Genomic DNA, 21,515 nt, shown 5'->3' with positions numbered 1-21,515 from the left:
AGAAGGCCGCCCGCCTTTGGAAGCAGCTCCGCTCAAGGCAGAAGTGCTGGTTGGTGTCCCACTGAGGAGATCTCTTTAAAACGGGATCTTTGCGGACTGCCACCCATACTGGAGCACAAACTTGATTCCGAGCCAGTGAAGCCCATGGGGCACCGCCCTCCCTACCCCTTCCCTACCCCTTCCCTAGGGTCGTGGGCAGGGATGGTGGGAAGGTGCCACCAGGAGGGGCTAAGTTGCCAGGCATTTGCTAACCGGTTAGTTAAAGGGTTACTTAAGTCTCGCCTCCCTACTCGAGCGAGGGAGGGCGAAGTTCGGTCTACAGCCACACAGCTGCTAGCTAATGGCCCTTAACTTGAAGTGGGGCTAGAACTGGGGTGGGGGGCAAGGAGGGGGTTACGTCACAACGGGTGGGAAAGACCCTCAAGCTCCCCAGACCCCTCCCGCCCTGGGAGCCCCGCGGGGCAGGCAGCCCTGCCCTGGGTTGGCCCCGAGAGCTCGCGGGGCTGGCTGGCCAGCGCAACGGAGCCGGCCGCCAGCTGAAGCGACCTTTCCGCCGGGATGCGCCCTGGCCGGGCGTGCGGGGGCAGCCCGGCCCCGGCAGAGCCCCTGCCCCGATCCCCGCCGCCGCCTCCGCCATCCGGACGGCGCGCTCTGCACCAATGGGGCGGGGGAGGCGGGGACGGCGGCCGGCAGAGGGAGAGGGAGGCGGCGGCCCCACCGGCCAGGCAGGCAGGCAGGCAGGCAAGCGGGCGAGGACTCCCGGAGCGGCTCGCGGCCCGCACGGTACGGCACGGGGGTCCCGGGAGGGGAGGGAGCCGCCCCGGGCAGGGGCAGCCCCGGCGGGGACCCTCTGCGCCGCTTCCCCGCTGCGTGGCAGCCGCTGCCCCCCCCCCCGAGCAGCCCCGGGACGCCGCCGAGGTGCGCAGCCCCGATGCGGGACCCGCTCCGCGCTTGGGGGGAGCTTCCCCCGCCCGCCCCCCGCTCTGCAGCCGGGGAGCCAAGGGGGGCGGGCGAGGCGGGCTCTGCGACAACCCCGCCGACTCCGGACTGACGGACGGAGCGAAGGCCGCCTCCGCTCGCCTGGAAGCGGCCGATGCGGGCCCGGAGGCGGGCGGGGGGGGGAGAGGGAGCCGCTGGCGGGATGACGACCCGCGTCCGAAACCGGCTCGGGCAATTCCGCTGCCGCATCCTCCGAGGCTAAGCCCGGTCCGCCTGGGGGGTCTCCCGACTTGGTGAACTTCAACTCCCAGAATTCTCCCTCCCGCAGCTGGCTGGGCAACTCTGGAGAGCAGGTCGGTCCGTCTGAAAAGTCGCCGAGTCTGGAGACCCCGCAACGGAGGCAGCGCTGCCGCACCTGCTCTGGCGACACCTTTCAGATGAAGCCCTCCCCGGAGAGGCACGGGGGCCCCCAATTTGTTTCTCAAAGGAGAGAAAGAGGAACTTTTTTCACCATTAATAAAGAATAAAAAGGCGGAAGGGCCGTTTGCTAAAAAAAGGGGGGGAAAGAAAGGGCAGAGAATATAGATGGAAGCTGGGTGATTATTTAGGGATGTTAACATACATGACCTCCAACAGGATGTTAGCAGAACTATCAAACGGCTTCCTTAAGGCCTGGGAAGTGTTGCCCAAAAGCGGAATCTTTTGTCATGTGCAACATTTGATAAAGTGAGTTGAGCCAAAGCAAAAAACAAACACACAAAAAGCCTGGAGAGCAAAGAATGGCTGAAAGCGTAAAAAAGAGGCATTTTAATTGAGGATGGGGGGGGACAGTTTTCTGGGCAAGCAAGAGGCCCCGCCCCCAAATTACAGGGCAGAAATGTGAGGAAGGTCCTTGGGGAGGGGTCTTCTAGATCCTAGAAGTTGGGACAGGTCTTTCTTGAAGGAGGAGCAGACGGATTGCAAGAAAAGTAAATAAATCCCTTGAATTGGTTTCAGTGGAAGACAGAGAATGTTTAACTAGGCAGATTTTTCGGCAAGCTTCAGTGACTTTTCTAGGTGTTTTGGCGTGAACAAGTTACGGTCAGCAAAGCTTGGTCAGCAAAATTGAGAGGTGGGCTCACAAGGCAGGGGAAGATGCCTCCCGGCCTTTGGCTCAGAGTCCCAAATTGGGGGATTCTGGAACGTGGAGGTGCCAGGCTAGGAAGGCAGCCCAGGATAGTGACTGTGAGGGACCAAAGGTTGTACGATTAGCTATTTCCTTGGGTTCGGCAGAGAATTGTGGCTTATTCAACAAACCATAGTTAAACCAGGAGGCAGCATTGCTTATCAACCAGGTGGCTGCCTCTCTTTGCCTCCCCCTTTTAGCACTGTAGGGGTAGAGCACCTCTGCCTCTCTTCCCAGGTGAATGAAAGATGGCTAAGCGATAGTTTGTGGGAAGCTAGGATTTCTCCACAATCAACTGGTTTAGTTTGCCAGATGACCCGAGAGTCTTCCTTGAAAGTGAAGTCCCAACTTTTCCAGACAGGTGACAGGTGCAACATGGTTTCATCCCTAACCCTAACCCTAACCCTTCTTTAGAGTTTGGATGGGGTCAATCTTACAACTTTCCAAGGAAACAAGCAAACCAGAATAGGAGCTTTTTAATGCCCAGGAGACCTTAATGTTCTCCTGCATCAGCTATTCCCCCCCCCCTTTTGTTCCCATGGGGCTTAGAGCACTAATTGGAGACTCCCGGAGTAGACAACACCGCAACATTTTATTCTGAGTTAAGCACCAGCTGTCAACCTTGCCATTGATGTTTGTAATCCATGATTAATGGCTTAGGATGGTTCTTGAATTTGGGTTTAGTCAAGAAATAGGTATTACTTTCCTTCTTTGGAGCTGCCTTATTTTGAGACCTGGCTGCTATAAATAGGTAAAATCCTGATTTCCGGGGCTGAACTCAACACCGCTTTCTCTTCTACACAACCGTTTGAGAGGATTGCAGGTTGTGTAAGCTTGTCCTAAGCTGATGTTCCCGCCCATCGGTTTGGTCCAACACGTTCAAGTTCAGTAGGAGGGGAGGAGAGGAGAACAGGGCCCACTATGTGAAAAAAGAACAAACTATTTGCGGGTTGTTTTGGGAGAAACATCCGAGATATTTCTTCATGCTTAAAAATAGAACGCCAGCGTTTTGCAATAACCTTGAGTGTTTCAAAAGACTTCCTGGCTGCTTTGCAAGGTGCTCTTTCTCCAGCCCCTAAAGGAGGCTGTTTGTTGCTAGACAATATTCACGATAGCCCCTTCTGGGCAGCAAATAGATAAGTTTACGTTATGATTAGGTCGGAGATCTCTGCATAGCCATGCAAACCCCTCCTTCCAATCACCTGGAAGCTATTTACCAGCAGGATCATAAACCAGCATTGACTGGAATTTATTTGACCGGTATGGTACCATAAACAGAGCAGACATCCCTGCCAACTACTTCTCTCGATCAGAGCTGACTCAGGTCGTAGTAAAACCAATTGGTTGCACTTGGGGCTAGTTTGAGCAAGTCCTGCCCCCTCCCAATGGGTCTTCCTTCTGCAGAAGCTTTCCATCGGGGTTCCTCATGCGTCGCGTAGATGCCATCCCAGCCAAGGACAAGGAGAACCGTCCTAGCCATGGTTTGTACCCACAACAAACACCGAGAACTTTTCTAATGGCAGTGCTTGGCTAACCCCAGGTGGGCTTCCCCTCTCCTTCACCCTCCTGGAGTTTTATCAGCAGAAAGGATTGCGACAGAAATGTCTTATGCAAAATAAAGCAAACAGGAAACGTGGGGTTTTTTTGTTCTCCTTTGCCTCTCCTACAAGCCAGCAAAGGTCTCTCTAGCACGGCAGACGACGACTCTCCGGGGCGGGCTTCGGGGTCCTCGGGCTTGGCTTGAGGTTCCTTGGCAAAAGAGAAACAGGCTGGGCCAGCGGAGAAAGAGACACGGTAAGAGGGGGGCTGCTCTTTGGGAGTGCTCTGAGGATCAGGGCTGGCTTCCTGTGTGGTGGTTATATTAATTCTCTTCTTCTTCAAGGTAGCATTTTCACATTGCTTCCCCTAAAAGGATCCCTTGTTTTATTTCTCTTCGCGGCGTCCGTAGGAGAGGTTGGTTTCTTTTAAAAAAGGCACATAATTCCAGGGCTTTTTTCAATAGTGATTCAAGGGTAGAAATAGTTCATTAGGGAAGTAGCAAATTTCCTGGGGATGGTGAGGATGATTTGTTAAAACTGTTATCTGACTGTCAATGACTCTGGGTGGATGCCTTTGAGTAGAGCCTGGGTTGTTGTTCTCTGCTGGGGAGGTGCCCTACATTTGGTTTTCTGCACTGAGTAAGGATCTGGACTCAGTAACCTAAACCAGGGGTCTCAGAACTCAGCAACTTTAAGACCTGTGGACTTCAACTCCCAGAATCCATGCTGGCTGGGGAATTCTGGGAGTTGAAGTCCACAAGTTGCCAAGTACGCCCTGAAAAAACGGTCATTTTAGTTGGATGATTCTTCCTTTCTCCCTCTTTTTATCTGTCCGTGAATGCATTCCTAGGAAGGTGACTGACTGAGCCTTGACTAACCAGGATGGCTTGTGATCTGCTTCTGCAGCTGTTCTCCGGGGGGGTGATGTACTTTTGAGCCACCACCATGTCGATGTATCTGAAGCACTTCACGGTGGTGGGAGATGACACTGCCCAGTGGAACAACGACTACAAGAAATGGGAGGAGGAAGAGACAGAGGAGGAAGGAGAAGGAAAGGCCCGCGAGGTTGCGGTGAAAGTCGAATCGGCACCCAGGCGTCCAACCTTCAGAGATGTCATGAAGAGGGTGTTCCAGTCCCACAAGTTCCAGGTATGGATGGGGGACTCTTCAGATGACGTTCGCCCTAGGCTCCCTCATCGGGGTTTGGTTGTCACACGAGCAAAGAGCGATGCTGATATTCCTGAGTGCCACCTTGTCACTTGATTCTGGCGCTGTGTTGTTCCACTTGGTCTTAATCATGGATTGTTGGTCAATCATCACTGGATTGGATCTGCAGAGTTTGTTAGCTCGTGGACAGTGGTATCCAAATCCCAGGTATGGTTTGTGCCATGCACTGGTCCAAAACCAAAAAAAAATCACGTTCTGCTATAATTAGCCATGTGAGCTTAGCCAGTCTTGGTTTACGTATCAAACCAAATAAGTAAATTATGGCATCCCATGGTTTTTCAATCAGGTTTATTATCATTGTGGGGTCCTTGCTGCTCTCTGAGGTTGGCTGTTTTCTTGTAGACGTCTCATTACCAAGCTAGGTATCATCATCAGTGCTAGTAAGGGGGTAGGCTTTGCCCTCTATAGATTAGTGGTTTGCCCTGTCAGATGAGAGTTGATGGGAGTGGACTTGGTGGTTCCTTGGTTGGGTGGTTGTTTATTGTTAGCTTGCTTATTTGAGTTGGGTTACCATTCCTGGTTTTCCAGTCAGGAGTCCAATGCTTTAACCAGTATTTCTCAGTCTGGGCCACTTCAAGATGTGTGGACTTCAACTCCCAGAATTCCCCAGCCAACACTTGTGTGTTGGACTTCGGTTATATTCACTGCTACCATAAACGGGAGCCGACCTCAATATCCGGTGATGGGTTTCCAAGAATGTGTTATTGTTTTGACCTGAATGCTCTCTCCCTTTTCCTCCCAGATCCTGGTGGTTTGCCTGGTGATCTTGGATGCGGTGCTGGTGCTGGGAGAGCTGCTTTTGGACCTGAAGATCATTCATCCTGACAAAGAGGAGATTGCACCAAAGGTGAACGATGGGTGAACGGAGGAGACTCTCCAGACAGGAGTGGCCTTAAGATCAGCCAGAAGGTTGTGGTGGGAGTCGCATCCAGGCTCTCTGTATTTGAAAAAGAAGAGAGAGCAGATTTTGAACCCTTCATGCAAAGCTAAGCTTGAATGAGTCTGCCGGAACTGAAGGTTTTTCACGGGTTGGGATAAGAGCACATACATTTTTCTCGTCCCGTACAATTGGAAAACAAACAGGGTAAAGTAAGGAGAAACTCCAGAACTGTAGACCAAGATTGAAAAAATGCTGAACTGAACGTAGTGACTGATCACTGTTTTTCACACTTACAACAGCACCCCCGTGATCATGTGACCCAAATTTTGGGGCTTGACAACTGGCGTATGACAGTTGCAGCATCCCAGGGTCACGTGATCGCCACTTGGGACTTTCCTAGCTGGGTACCAGACAAGCAAAGTCAGTGGGGGAAGCCAGATTTGCTTAACAATCTCGATTCGTGGTTCCTTTAACGGTGGCAAAAAAAGGTCCTAAAATGGGGCACGACTGACTTAACTGCCTTGCTGAGCAACAGAAATTCTGGGCTCCGTTGTCGTAATTCAAGGGCTACCTGTACGCATTACATCTTCCCGCACAAGGCTAATTGTAATAATGTTAAAAATGGTAAAGAGCAATTGTGTCTTCCTGAGGGGTCCTGCCTTGTGTCATCCCCAACGCCACCACCACCCTGCTGTGTCCTGGGTGGCTTTTTCAGCCCCTTCTGTGCCCCCCCCCCAGGTGCTTCACTACCTGAGCCTCTCCATCCTGTCCCTCTTCCTGGTGGAAGTCAGCTTCAAGCTCTTCGCCTACCGCCTGGAGTTCTTCCACCACAAGTTCGAAGTGCTGGACGCCCTGGTGGTGGTCGTCTCCTTCATCCTGGACATCGTGGTCCTCTTCCAGGAGCATCAGTTTGAAGCGCTCGGCCTGCTGATCCTGCTCAGGCTCTGGCGAGTGGCCAGGATCATCAACGGTACGTCTCGAAAGCAGGATGGGAATTAAATTCCGTGTCCTCTTTATCCGAGGATGACAGAAACCCTTTGAGCCGGAGTTTCCTCCTCCTCCTCCAGAACTTTTTCCCTACTTCCCCCGTCTACCAAGGCTGCCTTTACACAACGCCCCCTGCTTTGCCAAAGGCCGTTGGTTCAATGAGTGGGCTCTCAGAGGCCTGATCCCACGGGAGACCCCCGAATAACAAAGTTGGAAGGGACCTCGGGGGTCTTCCAGTCCAAGCCCTGCTCAACCGGGAAACTCCCTACCATTTCAGACAAATTTGACTAATCTCTTTTTAAAACCTCCAGTGTTGGAGCGCCCACAGTGTCTGAAGAAAGCCCTTGCACTGGTTAATTGTTCTCACTGCCGGTAAATTTCTCCTTAGATCTAAGTTGGTTCTCTCCTTGATTACTTTCCCTCTTTCTGAGAACCGATAAGAGAACTAGAAAGTTTTAAGTTAGCCTCCCAAGTTTGTCAATGTTTATAGGATCCCAGCCCTCCCTCCATTCCCTTTTCTGCCATGCCTTCCTAAGCAGGTGGTTTGCTGTAAATGTTTTGCAACGCTAATTTTTAAGTGGCTGATAGTTTAGGGAACTGTTCTGCCCTTCAATTCTATCTGCAGGGATAATCCTATCGGTGAAGACCCGCTCAGAACAGCAGATCTCCAAACTGAAGCAAGCCAATTTACAGTTGAGTGCCAAAGTCCAGCAGCTGGAAGGCAGCTGTGCGGAGAAGGTAAGTTTCTAATTCCTTCCTCAGGGAAAGGGCGGTATATAAATGGAATAAAATAAATAAAATAAATAAGAGGGTGGCCCTGACCCGGCTGAAACGACAGGATTTCTAGACTACTTGCCACTAAATTTATTCCAACGTTAAGGGCACAGCTTGGACTCTGCTCTTAGAAGTGCCCAGAACCTGCCCCCCCCCGCCCCTTCGTACCCCCCATCAAATATAAAATGTAGACAGGAAGAAATGAAAGGAAAAGAATCAATACGGAAAACTGAGAATTCAGATGTCATGTTTTTATTTAATAGTTAAGAGACAATTGCTCGTAGGCTTCCTTCAGAGCTTTTAAATTCCACTTTCCTTCTTTCTGTTCATGTTTTTCTCCCCCAAATTGGAAAAGGGCTGTTGATAAAAACATGCATCCAAGGCCTGAGGGACACAAGAAACACACACACACCATTTCTTTTTTTTCTTCAACAGGAAACAGAGATTGAAAGGCTGAACAATCTTTTGAAGCAACACGGGCTACTCAGCAGGTCCAAACAAGATGCCTGAATTGGACCTTGGGGGGAGGGGGGGCAATCTCTTCCGTGGATTCTGCTCCGGCCCCGAGAAGCTACTTCACGTTTACAGGGTGACCTTGGTAAAAATATCCTTTGGCACATTACTCAGCACCGGCTCCTTTCCTCCGAGGCTGATGCCCTTCAGATAGAGTGGACACTGCCTGCTGCCCTCCCCCTAGTCATGCTCAGGGGGGGGGGGGTTGGAGGGCACTTAGCTGCCCTAGATCTCTTTGGGAGACCCAGAGTGGTAGAACAGCTTCAGCGCTCTAAAATGACCTGTGCCGTTCTTTCCTGTACAGCTCTACAGTTTCACAAGACTTACTGGAAATAATGTAATAAATTCAAATCCATATTCAGAGGGGGCCTCCGATAATTCACAAAAGCTACAGCTGTAGCAGCCGGAAGAGGTTTCTAACGCACAGGGCAACATCCTTCTCCCTTGCCCCCCCCCCATTTCAGAATTCTTTTATTTTTCTTGTGCCCTTTTGAGCGTCTGACATATGGGCTCCATTAACTATTGCATGATCTTATGTTCCTGAAGACCCCATTATACTCGATCCTGGGCACAGCAAGCAAAGCTCTACAATCTGGGGCCCGCTGAAGGCATGGATTGCAACTCCCAGCCTTCCCATCTGCATGTCTCTCTAGTGCCTCGGTCCACCTTCGCTCGTGAACTAGCAGCAGCAGCAAGACAGTCTTCCGCCAAACTCCTCCCTCTTAATTCCAGTTGGGAGACCTCCGGAAGTGGATGCTGGCAGAAACGGCTTTGGCCTCCGCTCATGTTGATGCAACAACTGTTTTCAACTTCAGCGTGGATCTGAAGAAAAGTTCCCACTTTTTAAAAAACGAAGCTGGTATCTTTGGATTTTCTGCAGGTGGTTTTAAACAAAAGGGAAGAAAAAATCAAAGGGCAGGTGGGCCTCAATGGTGGGCCAGGCCTTGTATCCTGGCTGGGCAGCGGCAGAGATATCAACAAAGGAAACAGAGCTGAGTATCTGGACGATGCTTTCACTTCCTGAATCGACCTGCAAGACGAGAGAGAGAGAAGAGAGAGAGGAGAGAGAGAGAGAGAGAGAGAGAGAGAGAGAGAGAGAGAGAGAGAGAGAGAGAGAGAGAGACTTCAGCGCCCAGAATTCCCCAGCCAGCCATGCTGCAAGGTGCCAAGGTTACCCCTTCAGAAGAGAAAGGCAGTTTTATTAGGCAGATGTCTTAACACCCACAGACACTACCTTGCGATCACAGAATGAGTGCGCCAAGTTAAAAATAAGCTCCCCGTGTTCTTCCATCCCCTCCCTTCACAGAAGATCCCCACCCACCTTGGGTAAGGCAGCCGTTGTGACGATCACCGTGAGGCTCTCGATTTTAGCCTGGGGGTTAACCAAGGAGCCGTATTTAGTCCACTTCACTTCCATTTCAAAGGACACCGGGATTTCACAGGTGGCCTGAAACAGTCAGACGTTCTTCCGTCACAAGCCCCGCTTTGCATGAGGGGGAGCCACCACCACCACCCCGTTCCTCTCCCCCCCCCCCGCCGCTAAGCATGCAGGATGTCACCTACTGCACTTTGTCCCATAAACAGGCCTTGGAGCATTTGAGTCATCTATGAGAGTGCATAAAATTGTTAGATAAGAATGAAAGCTGCACCCAAACTGCGTGGGGACATCAGTAAATTTCCCAGCAGCTTTTTGTGCAGTGTTCTGGATTATTATTATTTATTTATTTTTTTATTTTGCCTACATAGCATATATCCTGTTCCATAGTCTTATCGGCATCCCCCAAAATAGTCTTGGGGTAGTGTTTCTCTTCCAGGATGGTTCTTGGGGTAAAGAAAACATCCACCCAGATGTTAGCCAGGGTTAGTCTGACTTCTTACCGGTTTGGTGGAATTGTAAGAGATTTCAACCCAGTCTGGTCCATTCTGAGGCAAGGAATCTCCAAAAGAGGCCACAAAGTCTGGAAAGGTTTGGCCCTTCAACACCCTTAGGAGCTCTGGAGCCAGGAGTGTACAGTCGACACTGTTGGTAATTCTTCAAGAAAGAAAATTGCCATCAGCAACCCTGGGGTGGGTGTCTGCGTAACTTTATATAAATCTGCCTGTGGAAAAGCTAAGCACCAGCAGGCTTGTGTTCTTTTAAAAGTTGGGATGAGGTTACCAATAACTGCCATGGCAATGTCTGGAGTCAGAAATAAGCAGGGGAAAGATGGAGGAGTCTTCCCCAATGTGGGCAGTGAACTACACATCCGCCTTCCCAGCATCCAAGCAAGGAGGGGAGACAACATGTCATAAAGATAGTAGGCTTATGCCTTACCGCACTTTGCATCCAGACATCATATTGTACCCAAACAGTACTGGGGTTCGGCTCCCTTCCGCCCGGAAACAGTCCTGGGCTGTGGTGCTTTTCATCATGGTCAGCTGGCTTCCTTCGTTCAAACTCTGAATGACGCCAGGGGTGAATGCGAGCGAGTGAAGGAAAAGCAAGGTTTAGGTGCAGCAGCCCGGCTTAGCTGTGGCGAAGAGCTGTGGTTTCTTTAATCATGGATTACTGAATTAGCCCCAGTTAGTTGGATTGGCACAATATAGGAGTTGTGGCAGGACAGGCACAAGAAGTGGCAGAATTGGTCCAGAAACAAAAGCTGAGCTCAGCTTCGCAATACCAGCTACACGGATCATCCTCAACTTACGACGATTCATTTAGTGACTGTTCGAAGTTACAATGGCACTGAAAAAAGTGACTGATGATCATTTTCCCACGCTTATGACTTTTGCAGCGCCCATTTCCCAGGGTGAATTTTGCTTAAATAATGGAGGAAAAAAGGATATCCAGTTGATCTAAATCCAGCTCTTATGGGTAACCCAACAAGATAACCTGGGCTTCCACTGAAAGGAACAGGCTGAGTATCTTGCTATTAAAAAAGGAAAAAAAACACACACATAAATGTTGCAAATTAGTAGCTATTATTATTCCAATGACCTGCAGTAAAGAAAGAGAGCTGGAATTTAAATATAAATCTTTAAGGACGCTTCCCCCTTCCTTTTGAGAAAGTTTCCAGTGCTCTGGGGGAGATTCAAAATTCACATAATTTGGGAGTTACCTGTACGAAACGGACAGCAAAGGTTTGCTGCAGAAAAGCAGCGCTGATGTGAACTGTCCCCAGAACCAGCGAGATGGCTGCCCCCACGATTTCACCTGCCTCAGTAAAGGTAATGAGGTAACTGGCCTGCAAAGCAAGGGGGATTTACTTTATTTGACTTATGTGTCGCCCAAACTCCAAATCCACTCTAGGTGGCTCGCAACGCCTGGCTTTTGTGTGGCTCTCAGTGTAAAAACCAAACCTATTACCAGAATAAAGGCCTGAAACGAGACGGCGAGGGCTGCTTACCTCAAGAACAAGATTGCTGCACGACTGATCCTTTAACACAGGGAGCAACACAAGATCTGCATCAGCCAGGCGAGTGCGCAGTCCCTCTGGCGTCTGAACCGTGATGGACTGGATGGTGACGTTAACCTGAAAAGATTCATAAGGAACAACCACTTTGTACAAGTTTACTTTGAACACAGGCAGGATTCAGACACTACGGCTGGTGGTTTAGGCCTAGGGTGTAGTTTGTTCAAACTATGATTAAACCACAGGTTAGCATAATATACGAATTGAACCACATACACACTGGTGACCCAAAAGCCCCAGGAAAGAGCAGGGAAATTTATCTGGAATATATATATATATATATATATATATATATATATATATATATATATATATATATTCCCCCTTATCCTCTTATGCAAACTGACAGTGTTCAAGGAAAAATTGTCATACTCCTTTTAAAAAAAACCCCTATCTTGGGAAGTGTTTTTTGCTCTGGAATGGGTGAAATGTTTTAAGGTAAAATTTTACTCATTATGCACTGTAAGAAAAATCTTAAGATCAAACAGAGGGCTGATTAGTTTCCGTTTCCCCCCAGGAAGCAAAGACAGCAGAGAAGCACCAGCTGCTCTTTCTCCTGTGCCCCATCCAGACGCATCCTTGGCCTGCACCTGCCTGCTTCCCAGGAAGCAACTCTGCTTCGCAACGGTTTTCAAATTCACCCACAAAAACAGAGATGTCACTTGGAAGATCCACCTACTGACAGCCGCCCCGTTATTTCTTAATTATAATGGGAGAGTTGCCATTGAGTATCATTAAGTACAATCTGCCTACAGATGCATCGCAAATGGCTCAAAGTCGGAATTAAAATTAAACTTACTGTGCGGCTGGAATTTGGTACCTAATGGGAATAAGAAAAGAAGTCAGCTGAAGCATTGCCACATATTGTACAAAGGACAAGCTGCTCGGTCTTGTCCCAACCTCTGGGCATCCGTGCCAGAAAACTCTTTTCTCTCTGAGTGACAAATAAACCAGCAGTTCTGACTTCACACCCCACCCTTCCATTTGTTTAGTGCGCTCTGAAGGCTCCCAAAATAAGTCCTTACCGCCAAGATGCTAAAATTGGTGTAAAACAGCATGCTGAGTTCGGAAAGGGCGGCGCACTCCTCCATGTTGATCACCGTGTTGCATTTTTCAGCCTGGGCCATTAAGAAGCCTGGAGAAAGCAGCAAAGAGGAGGAGTCAGAGGGAAATCTTCAGTTTGGTGAAGACTACGTCCATTTGAGGGACTAAATCAAAAGCCCAGCAATGCTTGGCTTAAGACTGGGCTCCATTGCAACAAGCTGCCTTTTCTACAACTCTCTCCTTGTGGCCAGTATTAATGTACACACGCTCCCCCTTGTTTACTTAGAAAATGTTCTACTTTTGGGCTCCAGAGGCACCAAAGGAAGTTCAGATTAATTCAGGTTAGAAACTTATGATAAAAGACGACTCATTTGACATTGTCTCATCCAAACCTCCGTTCCTCATATCAGGCCTCAGCCCCATCTAGCTGAGGATGATGGTTGTGGTAATAAGGATACTCTAACTGGGTGTCAACCTGAACCAGAGATGAAACGGAGGTGTAGTTTATCAATCCCAGGATCTTCTGCCTACAGCTCAGAAAACTAAGCCCCTATCTCACGTTTGTGTTTTACTGATATCCACTAAGTATGCAGATTCAGGTCTGTGCTTCAAAGCTGGCCTGGAACTCTTAGAAACACTAGTCCTTCAAAAAAAATTTGCTCTAGAAAGAAGAAGCTGTTCTCTGACCTGCAGGATTCTCATGAGCACAATGGGAAAAAAGTGGAGCAGGCAGCCTCAGAACGCCGTTGGTTGTCTGAATGAGATCCTTAAACTGCCAAAGGAAAAGAAAACAAGCTTCATTTTCTACCAGGAAGAAGACACTTGGTCACTGTTCATCCCTGGGAAGTTTTTGCTTGGCCCTCCCCAATCCTGATGATCAGGCTGTGGGAAACTGCTTAGACCAAGGGTCTTCAAACCCGGCCTTTTTGTGACTCATGGACTTCAATTCCCAGAATTCCTCAGCCAGGCAATTGAAGTCCATGAGTCACAAAAGGGCCGGGTTTGAAGACCCCTGGCTTAGACAAAGTTTAAGGCCGCTGCATTTGTCCCCTGGACAACAATCTCATGTGGCTTCAAGAGAGAGGATGTGCAAAGAGGGTCTCTTTACTTTGTATCTGCTGGCATCGTTTGCACCAGCCTCTCGCGGTGTCTGTGACTCTGCTTCCGGCGCTAGTTCCTTTCCAGTAGCAAAGCTGCCCCTGTCAAATTCTTGAAGGAGCCTATCGAAATTCTGCAGAGTGGGTATTTCTGGAGCTTGGAAGGAAAAGCCAGCTTTATCTGGGAAAAGAAAAGAAAAAGAAAAAAGTTTCAGAAGTTGAGTAAATGCATCGGGGCATTTCAGAACTAGATCCCTGCGCATCCCGAGCATTGTGGTCATATGGGGGGAAAAAACCTCGCTACTTATTCAACATCTTAATTGCTACTCACGGCTGCCTTTCTCTCTTCAAAAATGAAAGGAAACACACTGCAACAATAAAGGTTCATCTTTGGGCTTAACTCAAAGCTTCAGAATGGGGGCAGACTATATAGAATTTATATTGATGTTGCAAGTCATGGACAGGATTAGAACAAAAACCCATTTTATTGGAATTAAATATTTCATATGGTTTCCAAACTTGGTTGGCTGAGGAATTCTGGGAGATGAAATCCACAAGTTGTAAAGTTGCCAAACTTGGAGACTCCTGATCTAGATGGGCACCCACCTCAACAAGTGACTGTGTTTTCACACCCCCCCCCACCCCAATCCTACCCCGTAGTCTGCTTATCCTTAGAGGGACTATTCAGCAAGGCTTAATTTTGTTCTACTTACAATTGGAGGTCTGAAGGCAGAACACAGAAGGGTTGACTTTTTCAACTAGCTGAAATAGCCTTTCTGGAGGCTGAACTGATTGATCTATTGAATAGCGGGCTTCTGTTTGCTTGCAGAAATGCCTGTCACCTCTAGAGAAAAGAGAAGCTTGTCAACATTTAACCTTTTTTACATACAGGAATGCCTTTTTTCCTACATGGAGGAAAAAAATGGTTGTCGAAACAAGGCACATAAATGATTTAAAAAACCCTCTGAAATCCAACTGCCATGTGCAAACGGTCAGTAGCACAAAAGGGCTTTTAAAAATATTTTACACAATGTAAAAAGAAGGTGTCAAATATTCAGCTGCATCTTCCAGAAACCTATGCATGCAACCAATCTGTGCCTCTCTATTGATAAGGTGGGTACTTGATTTCATAGGTAAAAATTCATCTAGTAGTCAGCTTTATCTCTGGCATATCTGTTCTCAAAATACTGAGTGTAGGTGGCAATTGGCACTGGGCGCAAATAAGAGCCAGGATTAATCCCTGGGGTGGCACAATTCTTGTTCCAAAGAGCTGAGGACAATTTTCTGCAAGGAGACATGGTGAGGTGTTGTGAGGGAAAAGAAAGCAGTTGGTTAAATGAAGCCAGTGGTTTGAACAGGCCTGTGAAGTAGAGATGGGTCTGTAGAAAAGGCTGCAAAATCTGTCTTGGGAAGCTGCAACAGGAAACTCGCTGGCATATTGATATTTAAATAGGACATTGCTAATCCACAAAAGGTTTAATTTAGTTGTCAAGTTCACAATGCATAAGAACAACAGAGGTGAAAGAAGCTGTGGAAAGGAGAGTGGTTAGGCTGCCAAAAAGGAAATGGCCTACAGAACAAATAACAATAAAGCAGGATGCAGATTGTAATGGGTTACTAATAGTGCACACAGTATTCAAAAATGCACCCCTAAAAATATCGATAGCCATGAAGGTATTGTTCTAATATGGAGAACTAGCAAAAATACTCAAAATGCAAGCAAGTGGCAATTCTGTTGTGTAAAGTGCTAATGCAGACTTTAGCAAATTTGCAGTGGAATTCCGCTATACACCTAGCTGCAAAAACCTCTCTGCAAGCAAGTCTCACAGGTTAAGAAAAGCTTTCTCCCAGCACCCTGCTTTTTCACTTCACAGGCTCTGAAACACCTCTGCCCTCTGTATTCTGCACTGGGACTATTTTATGAGAAGACTGTGCCCCTTCAAAAGCTGCTTATTTGAACCACATCCTATTTTCATTCTATTAATATACATTTTTTTTAATCTCGAGAGACATTGCAGCAGGAGCGGCATCCTCAATTTGCTATTCTGATGTGGCAAGTTTGAGAGTGCATTAGAGATCTCTGTGGAAACATCTAAATGCATATTTGCGTCAGTCTATAGCATGTGCACTTACGTGACAACAGGAACGGAACATGCGGTAAAAACACTGAAATCCGCAGCCGTGCAAACAGGATCGCAACAACAGTTTATGTCACATTGATCCTCCAGCAGGTCACAGGCGCAGAGCTCAATCACTGAAAAAAGATGGGACAACAATGGTAGTGAATAGTTAAGTAATAATAATAACCCTGAATGCAATTTCAAAACATCTGGAGCACCCCTTGAATGCCATCAGCACTGACAAATCTCATCAATCAATTGCAAAAGGCAGATTGACTTAGAACACCTGACATCCCATGATGATACCTTTGACACCATCAAAAAACATCTGCTTATTCCGGGTCCTCGAAAGGTCTCTCGATAGGTGGATTAAAATGTCACATTAAGACTGAACATCTGGCTGACTGTGCAATGAACCATAATTTATTAAATATACATGCCCCACCTCCCGACTGCCAAAAACAGTAAAAATCATTTTGCATGAACTATTTTAATTCAGAGCAATTGGACGAAAATAATTTCAGATCAAGGGTTCTTTTCTTATAGCCATATAAATCTGGAATTTACCAAGGAGAAAAACTATGGATAAGGCTGCTCTGGCACAGCGCCAGATGTCAATGACCGACAACTAAGGTTTTGTTTTTTTTAAAGTCATATTATTGTGCTTCCATTGCTTATTTTTAGTGTTTTATTCCTTTGGTATTGTTATCTTTACGCTTTTTATAATTTTTCCGTTTTATTCTTGCAAGCCGCCTAGAGTAGCCCCATGGCAACCTAGGCGGCAAATAAATTTAGCAAATAAATAAAATAAACTCCCATAATCCTTAGGGCTCGCTTCCTATGGCCTAGGATGCTGGGAACTGTAGTCTGCCGTGCCATCCTATGAAGGGACAGCCAGACCCCTCCGCTCCTCCCGCCAGCTTCTTTCGCCTCTCTGCCGGAAGCGCCCGTCCAGGAGTCCGGCATGACTGCTCCTGTCCACGGAGGCTCCATCAGTCCCACAGGAGACCCACCCTTGGTCACGGGCGCCGGCCACGGGCCGACACGAGGCGGCGTTTGGGAAGAGGTGAGAGGCGGATTGGATGCCTCGACGGGGCCTGCCGTCGAGATCGCCTGGCTCAGGGGCGAAGGAGGAGGGGGCTCTGTTGTCGACCCCGCCACGGTGGTTCCGCCCGGACTGGTGGACGGAGGGGCTTCGCTCGTCGGCCCGTCCGTGGACGGGCAAACCCCCGGCAGCAGCAACAGGAACAAAGCGGAGCGCCTGAGTAGAAGCGGCGACGCCGGTCCGCCTGGACGCCTCATCCCGCCTGCCAGGCCGCAGCGGCCTAGGCCTCAGTTGGACGCCCGGCGCTGGTAACCATGGAGACGCACAAGGTACGCTGGGAGCCTTCGGAGCTCTAGGTGGCCATAGGCGGGTGAACTGCGCTCGAAGCATGTCGGGAAGGCGTTGCCAGGGAACGGCTTGACGTTTAGCCCCCCCCTCCAGAAGCATTTTTTTTCCTTGTTAGGAATTCTGGGACTTGAAGTCTCACCAGCTTTTGGTCCACTTCCCACAAGGAACCCAGTAATTCTGGTTTATGTTATTCAACTGACAGCACCAGGCTTCGTGTTATCAAGTCTGGGGGACACGATGGGGCTGTGAGAGGCTTCAACAAGAATGGAGGAGTTACAGGCAGAGATATTGTTAAAAAACAGTAACTGCTCACTCAAAAGTCTAAGTGGGGGTGTCCAATCTTGGCCAGCCCAAGTTTAAGACCTGTGGACTTCAAATCCCAGAATTCCCCAGCCAACATGGGACTTAAAGTTGTGATCCTTACAGAAGGAAATATTTGTAGCTCAGAGATGAAATGAGTCCATGCGCTGATGTTCTCTAGTTTGGTTATTAAATGTCTGTAAGGAAATAACCAAGTTCAGAGAGCATCAAGAACCCCACGGTTCTCCTCCTCCTCCTTATAAACCCCATTCTTTTAGCACTGATGTGATGTTGTCCAGTTTGGTAATGAAACATCTGCAAGAAAACAACCAAACTCAGAGCACTCAGGGACCCCTTAAAGTTGTGTTTTGGTTTTTGGAAAGCTCAATTAGCACCTGAGTGGCTGGACTTGAAGGGCAGCTGCTGTCTGGAACAGTGTCCTCTGAATAGCTCCCATCCCAATGATGCTCAGAAAATGGCTAAGAACATGGCTATTCTCCCAAGTCTTTGGATACAGTGGTGTTGAGTTGTCATTGGTCATGGATTGTTTTAGCTGAATATCTCTGACTTTCTTGATTGTTCTTGCTTTCAAAACTGTAAGCCATCCAGAATCTTGTGCAGCCAGGGGCTTCTACACTGTAAAATTAAATTAAATGTTCCTCTGGTTACTAAATGAAAAATTCCATTTGTCAATCAAGGTCCCAAGAGGGAGCGTTTAATTTTCCTGACTCTAACTTCACCGTTTGAGCAGCAGAGGGAGCATGGTACCAGAAGGTATTTTGACAGTCATAAGAAAGCTAGCAAATACCCACTGCATAGGAACAAAATGAGGAAACTTTTAAAAAAAGTTTCAGCTTATGTACAAATGTCAAATTTTCCACAGCTTCCAAATCTGGCACAAGTGTGAGCTGATGACTCATTCCTAACCAAGCAAGAATTCATCTATAATGAACCCCAAACTTCTCATTTGAAAAAAAACACTTTTTTATCTCGCATCAATCTTTGTCATTATTTAACAAGCTACTTTTGCACATTTTACAGAAGTACACTTAACTACTTGTGTTTGGTCAGGTTTGAGACACACACACACACACACACACACACACACAGTTGGTCCTGTCGTGAGTCTAATGACTAACAAGCTCAGTATGTGGTTATGTAAATCAGCCTTAGACTTTCCAAAATCTCACAAAATGAGTATGAAGCAACCAGAACTTATATTATTAGGATCCCCACGGAGCAGGCTGTTCTTAATCAAGAATCTTCCATTACTATAAGAAGTTCAGCCAAATATCTTCACTGCTAATACCTCCCTCCTTCCAGATTTTCAGATGTTGTTGCTGTGACAAAATCACTGTGACCCGAAATTAAAATGAAGATAAGGTGGATGAAGGACTGCGGTGGGCTGTTGGCAAGCACAGCAATATAAAAACCTTCACATCCAGAGGTATACTTCCTCATAGCAAATACGAGCAGCTTTAGGATGCGTGGACTTCCACTCCCAGAATGCCCTATTCCCCAAGGAGATGGGAATTCTGGGAAGTACACATCTTAAAGCTGCTGAGGCTGAGACACTTTGCTCTAGAAAGTAGCAGAAAAGAAGGCGGCTGTGCTTGTGTAACACTTGTGGGTTTATCAGGAATGTGCACTGGGGAATGATGGCATTGTAGTCCCACACATCTGGAGAGATTTGATTTATGCAATTCATGTCATTGTAAATTGCCTGGAATCTTAGGAGTGGATGATTTATAACCTCATGTAATCAAACAAGTAGAAGTTTGCTGCTCATTGTGATATTATGCCTAATGAGTATACAACACAGGTAGTGACAGTTCATTTAGCGACCATTCAGAGTTACAATGGTACTGAAATAGTGACTTAGGACCGTTTTTCAGACTTATGACCACTGCAGCATCCCCTTGGTCATGTGGTTTCCATTCGGATGCCCAACAATTGGTTCATAGTTATGATGGTTGCAGCGTCTCGGGGTCACGGGCTCCCCTTTTGCGACCTCCTGACAAGCAAAGTCAGTGGGAAGCTGGGTCCACTTAACTCTCTCAGTCACTTAACAGCTAGGGCAAGAAAAGTCGTAAAATGGGGCAAAACTCACTTAACAAATGTTTCACTTAGCAAAAAAAAAATATTGGGCTCAACTGCGGTCGTAATGCAAGGACATGTATGCAAAGAGTAATACTCCTTTGTCAAACCAATTGGCCTGAAACGTTCTCTGATCCTCTCCAACTGCCCCCCCCACCAAGGAGCAAAGGGCACGTCTTTGGTGACGCTGCAGGAGAATCCTCCCTATTCAAAGTCCACATTGCTGGCTGGAAAACAACATTTTGCTTTGCTAGGAATGTTGCATATCGGAGCTGCACTGGGCTTTTTTAAAAAAAGTCACAATTTGATTGTAAAAGGCTCGCAGCCCATAGTACAGGGTGGTCCACAAGAAATTTGAAGCAGGCCAGGCTTGCCTTTGATTCATGGCTTAAGGAAGAGGAAAAGGAGGCTCAAGCCTCTAAAACAAGGTTTCCTAACCTTGGCAATTGTAAGACGTGTGGACTTCAACTCAGTGGGTGCTGGGGAACCCTGGGAATTGAAGTCCACACGTCTTACGGTTGCTATGGTTGGGAAATGCTGAAGGTAATAAGACTCCCAGGTCTCTGTGCTTAGAGCTGAGAAAGCTGTAGTGAAGATTGTGCTTCTTTTTTTAATGGTTTCCAAATGAAGAACAAAGGGCGTTTTCAGACATCGATCGTTCCATTGTTAAGAGAAAGAATCCAGAAACCATTCGAGACGAGCATTGCAATTAGAGAATGGCAGGAGTGGCTATTGAGGCTGAAGAAGAATGCTGAGATGGATCTGATTAAATATCTGTGGGGGTTAGAAAAGGGTGAGGCGGGATTTCAGTCTTCCTCTGGCTTGCAAGCGGCATGCAAAGGACCAGGAAGGCCGCACCTGAATGGAAACAGATCAACTATGGATTTCACCATACTTGACTTTACCCAATCTCTTCTTGGGTAAAAACTTTATCAACTTCCAGATGCTATTTTTCAAAATGAGGAGGAGGAGGTTGGCACTGCGACTGCAAAAATGCTCTCCTGTATTGCCCCATCCTGCCAAAAGAAATCTGGGCACCCATCGCCTCCGTTAAGCATTTGGCCCCTCTTATCTTTTTGTTTTGGTGGCTTTCCTGAGCCAATTAAACCATCATCCCTTCTTCCAAAATCTGCAAAATCGTGCAGTCTTTGGGTGCCACCGAGAATTCCCCCTCCTTCTAAATCGAGGCAAAGCAAAGCATGTGTCATTCTTCCATTGGCTTAGCCTGTTTGTTCCGTCTGTCCAGATCTTCTGTACTTAGTCCCTGGCAGATCTCGCCATGCTTTTGTTTATGTCTGTGTTTTAAAAGGAAGATAATTTAGCAATGCCTGATGAGAAGTTTAACACATTGGCACATCTGCCCTCGTCAAAAGTTCCCTTCTCTATCTCATTTCCTGCTCCCCCCCCCCCCCCGCCCTGCCATAATGCAAAGAGGCATACCTTGCAATAAACCAGAGTTTCTTGAACAAGACACTGTAACAACTGGGATTTCTACATTCTGCCTAGCCACAACAAGCAAACCAGTTTATCATTTAGTTCTCTAGCATCTTGGTTGCAAGAATCTGACGCAATTGTACTTCTGGAATTCTTCCCATGTTTCTCTCCCGCAAAAGCTATAAGAAAACTCAAAGGAGGCCTTCACTGATTTCCAAGCATCCTTAAAAAACTATATATAGAAGAATTAGATTGAAATGCCATGTTTAATTAACGTGGCGTCTTTTGAGACGGAGAGTAAGAGTCCCTTAGGGACAGAAATGCAGGCAGGGTAGAGAGGGCAGCTTTCAACGTACGGCAGCATTCCTCCCAAGTGTTCCCTGAGGAAAGCTAACTGAGTCTAGCGGGATTACTTTTGAGTAAATATGCATAAGATGAATGGAGCAGAAAGGAGCAGGACAGGATTTCCTTGCTTTTCCTTTTGAAAGCTTGAATTTTTCTACAATTGTGGGAGAAAAACGCCCCCGGCCGACAACCTCTTGTGCAGCGTGTCCC

General features: G+C 47.6%; 2 protein-coding genes across 9 annotated transcripts; one reads left to right on the top strand and one right to left on the bottom strand.

Annotated features, from left to right (window-relative positions):
* The first annotated feature begins 704 nt into the window (after positions 1-704).
* On the top strand, positions 705-8,787 carry HVCN1 (hydrogen voltage gated channel 1). Of its 6 annotated transcripts, none has more exons than XM_081338785.1 (6): positions 705-783; positions 4,549-4,791; positions 5,612-5,716; positions 6,488-6,719; positions 7,362-7,474; positions 7,946-8,787. In XM_081338785.1, exons 2-6 carry the CDS (start codon positions 4,588-4,590, stop codon positions 8,018-8,020), a joined length of 729 nt encoding a protein of 242 aa, XP_081194911.1. In that variant the 5' UTR covers positions 705-783; positions 4,549-4,587; the 3' UTR covers positions 8,021-8,787. The 6 variants fall into 6 exon arrangements, with proteins under 6 accessions (XP_081194911.1, XP_081194907.1, XP_081194908.1 ...); XM_081338781.1 differs by having other exon boundaries at positions 763-783; positions 4,493-4,791; XM_081338782.1 differs by lacking the exon at positions 705-783 and adding an exon at positions 2,837-2,855 and having other exon boundaries at positions 4,493-4,791.
* On the bottom strand, positions 8,739-17,365 carry TCTN1 (tectonic family member 1). 3 transcript variants are annotated; one of them, XM_081338778.1, is made up of 14 exons: positions 16,750-17,365; positions 15,750-15,870; positions 14,330-14,460; positions 13,628-13,797; positions 13,207-13,291; positions 12,501-12,610; positions 12,275-12,295; positions 11,410-11,535; positions 11,122-11,247; positions 10,850-10,932; positions 10,338-10,478; positions 9,902-10,055; positions 9,345-9,470; positions 8,739-8,897 (listed from the first exon to the last, which is right to left on the bottom strand). In XM_081338778.1, the coding sequence occupies exons 1-14, from the start codon at positions 17,036-17,038 to the stop codon at positions 8,835-8,837; spliced, it is 1,746 nt and encodes a 581-aa protein (XP_081194904.1). In that variant the 5' UTR covers positions 17,039-17,365; the 3' UTR covers positions 8,739-8,834. The 3 variants fall into 3 exon arrangements, with proteins under 3 accessions (XP_081194904.1, XP_081194903.1, XP_081194905.1); XM_081338777.1 differs by having other exon boundaries at positions 8,834-9,053; XM_081338779.1 differs by lacking the exon at positions 10,850-10,932 and having other exon boundaries at positions 8,834-9,053; positions 10,338-10,462.
* Between the last annotated feature and the right edge of the window lie 4,150 nt (positions 17,366-21,515).

This window comes from Vipera berus, assembly GCF_964194415.1.
Source record: "Vipera berus genome assembly, chromosome: 14".
NCBI lineage: Eukaryota > Metazoa > Chordata > Lepidosauria > Squamata > Viperidae > Vipera > Vipera berus.
This window is presented reverse-complemented; position numbering and strand designations above follow the sequence as displayed.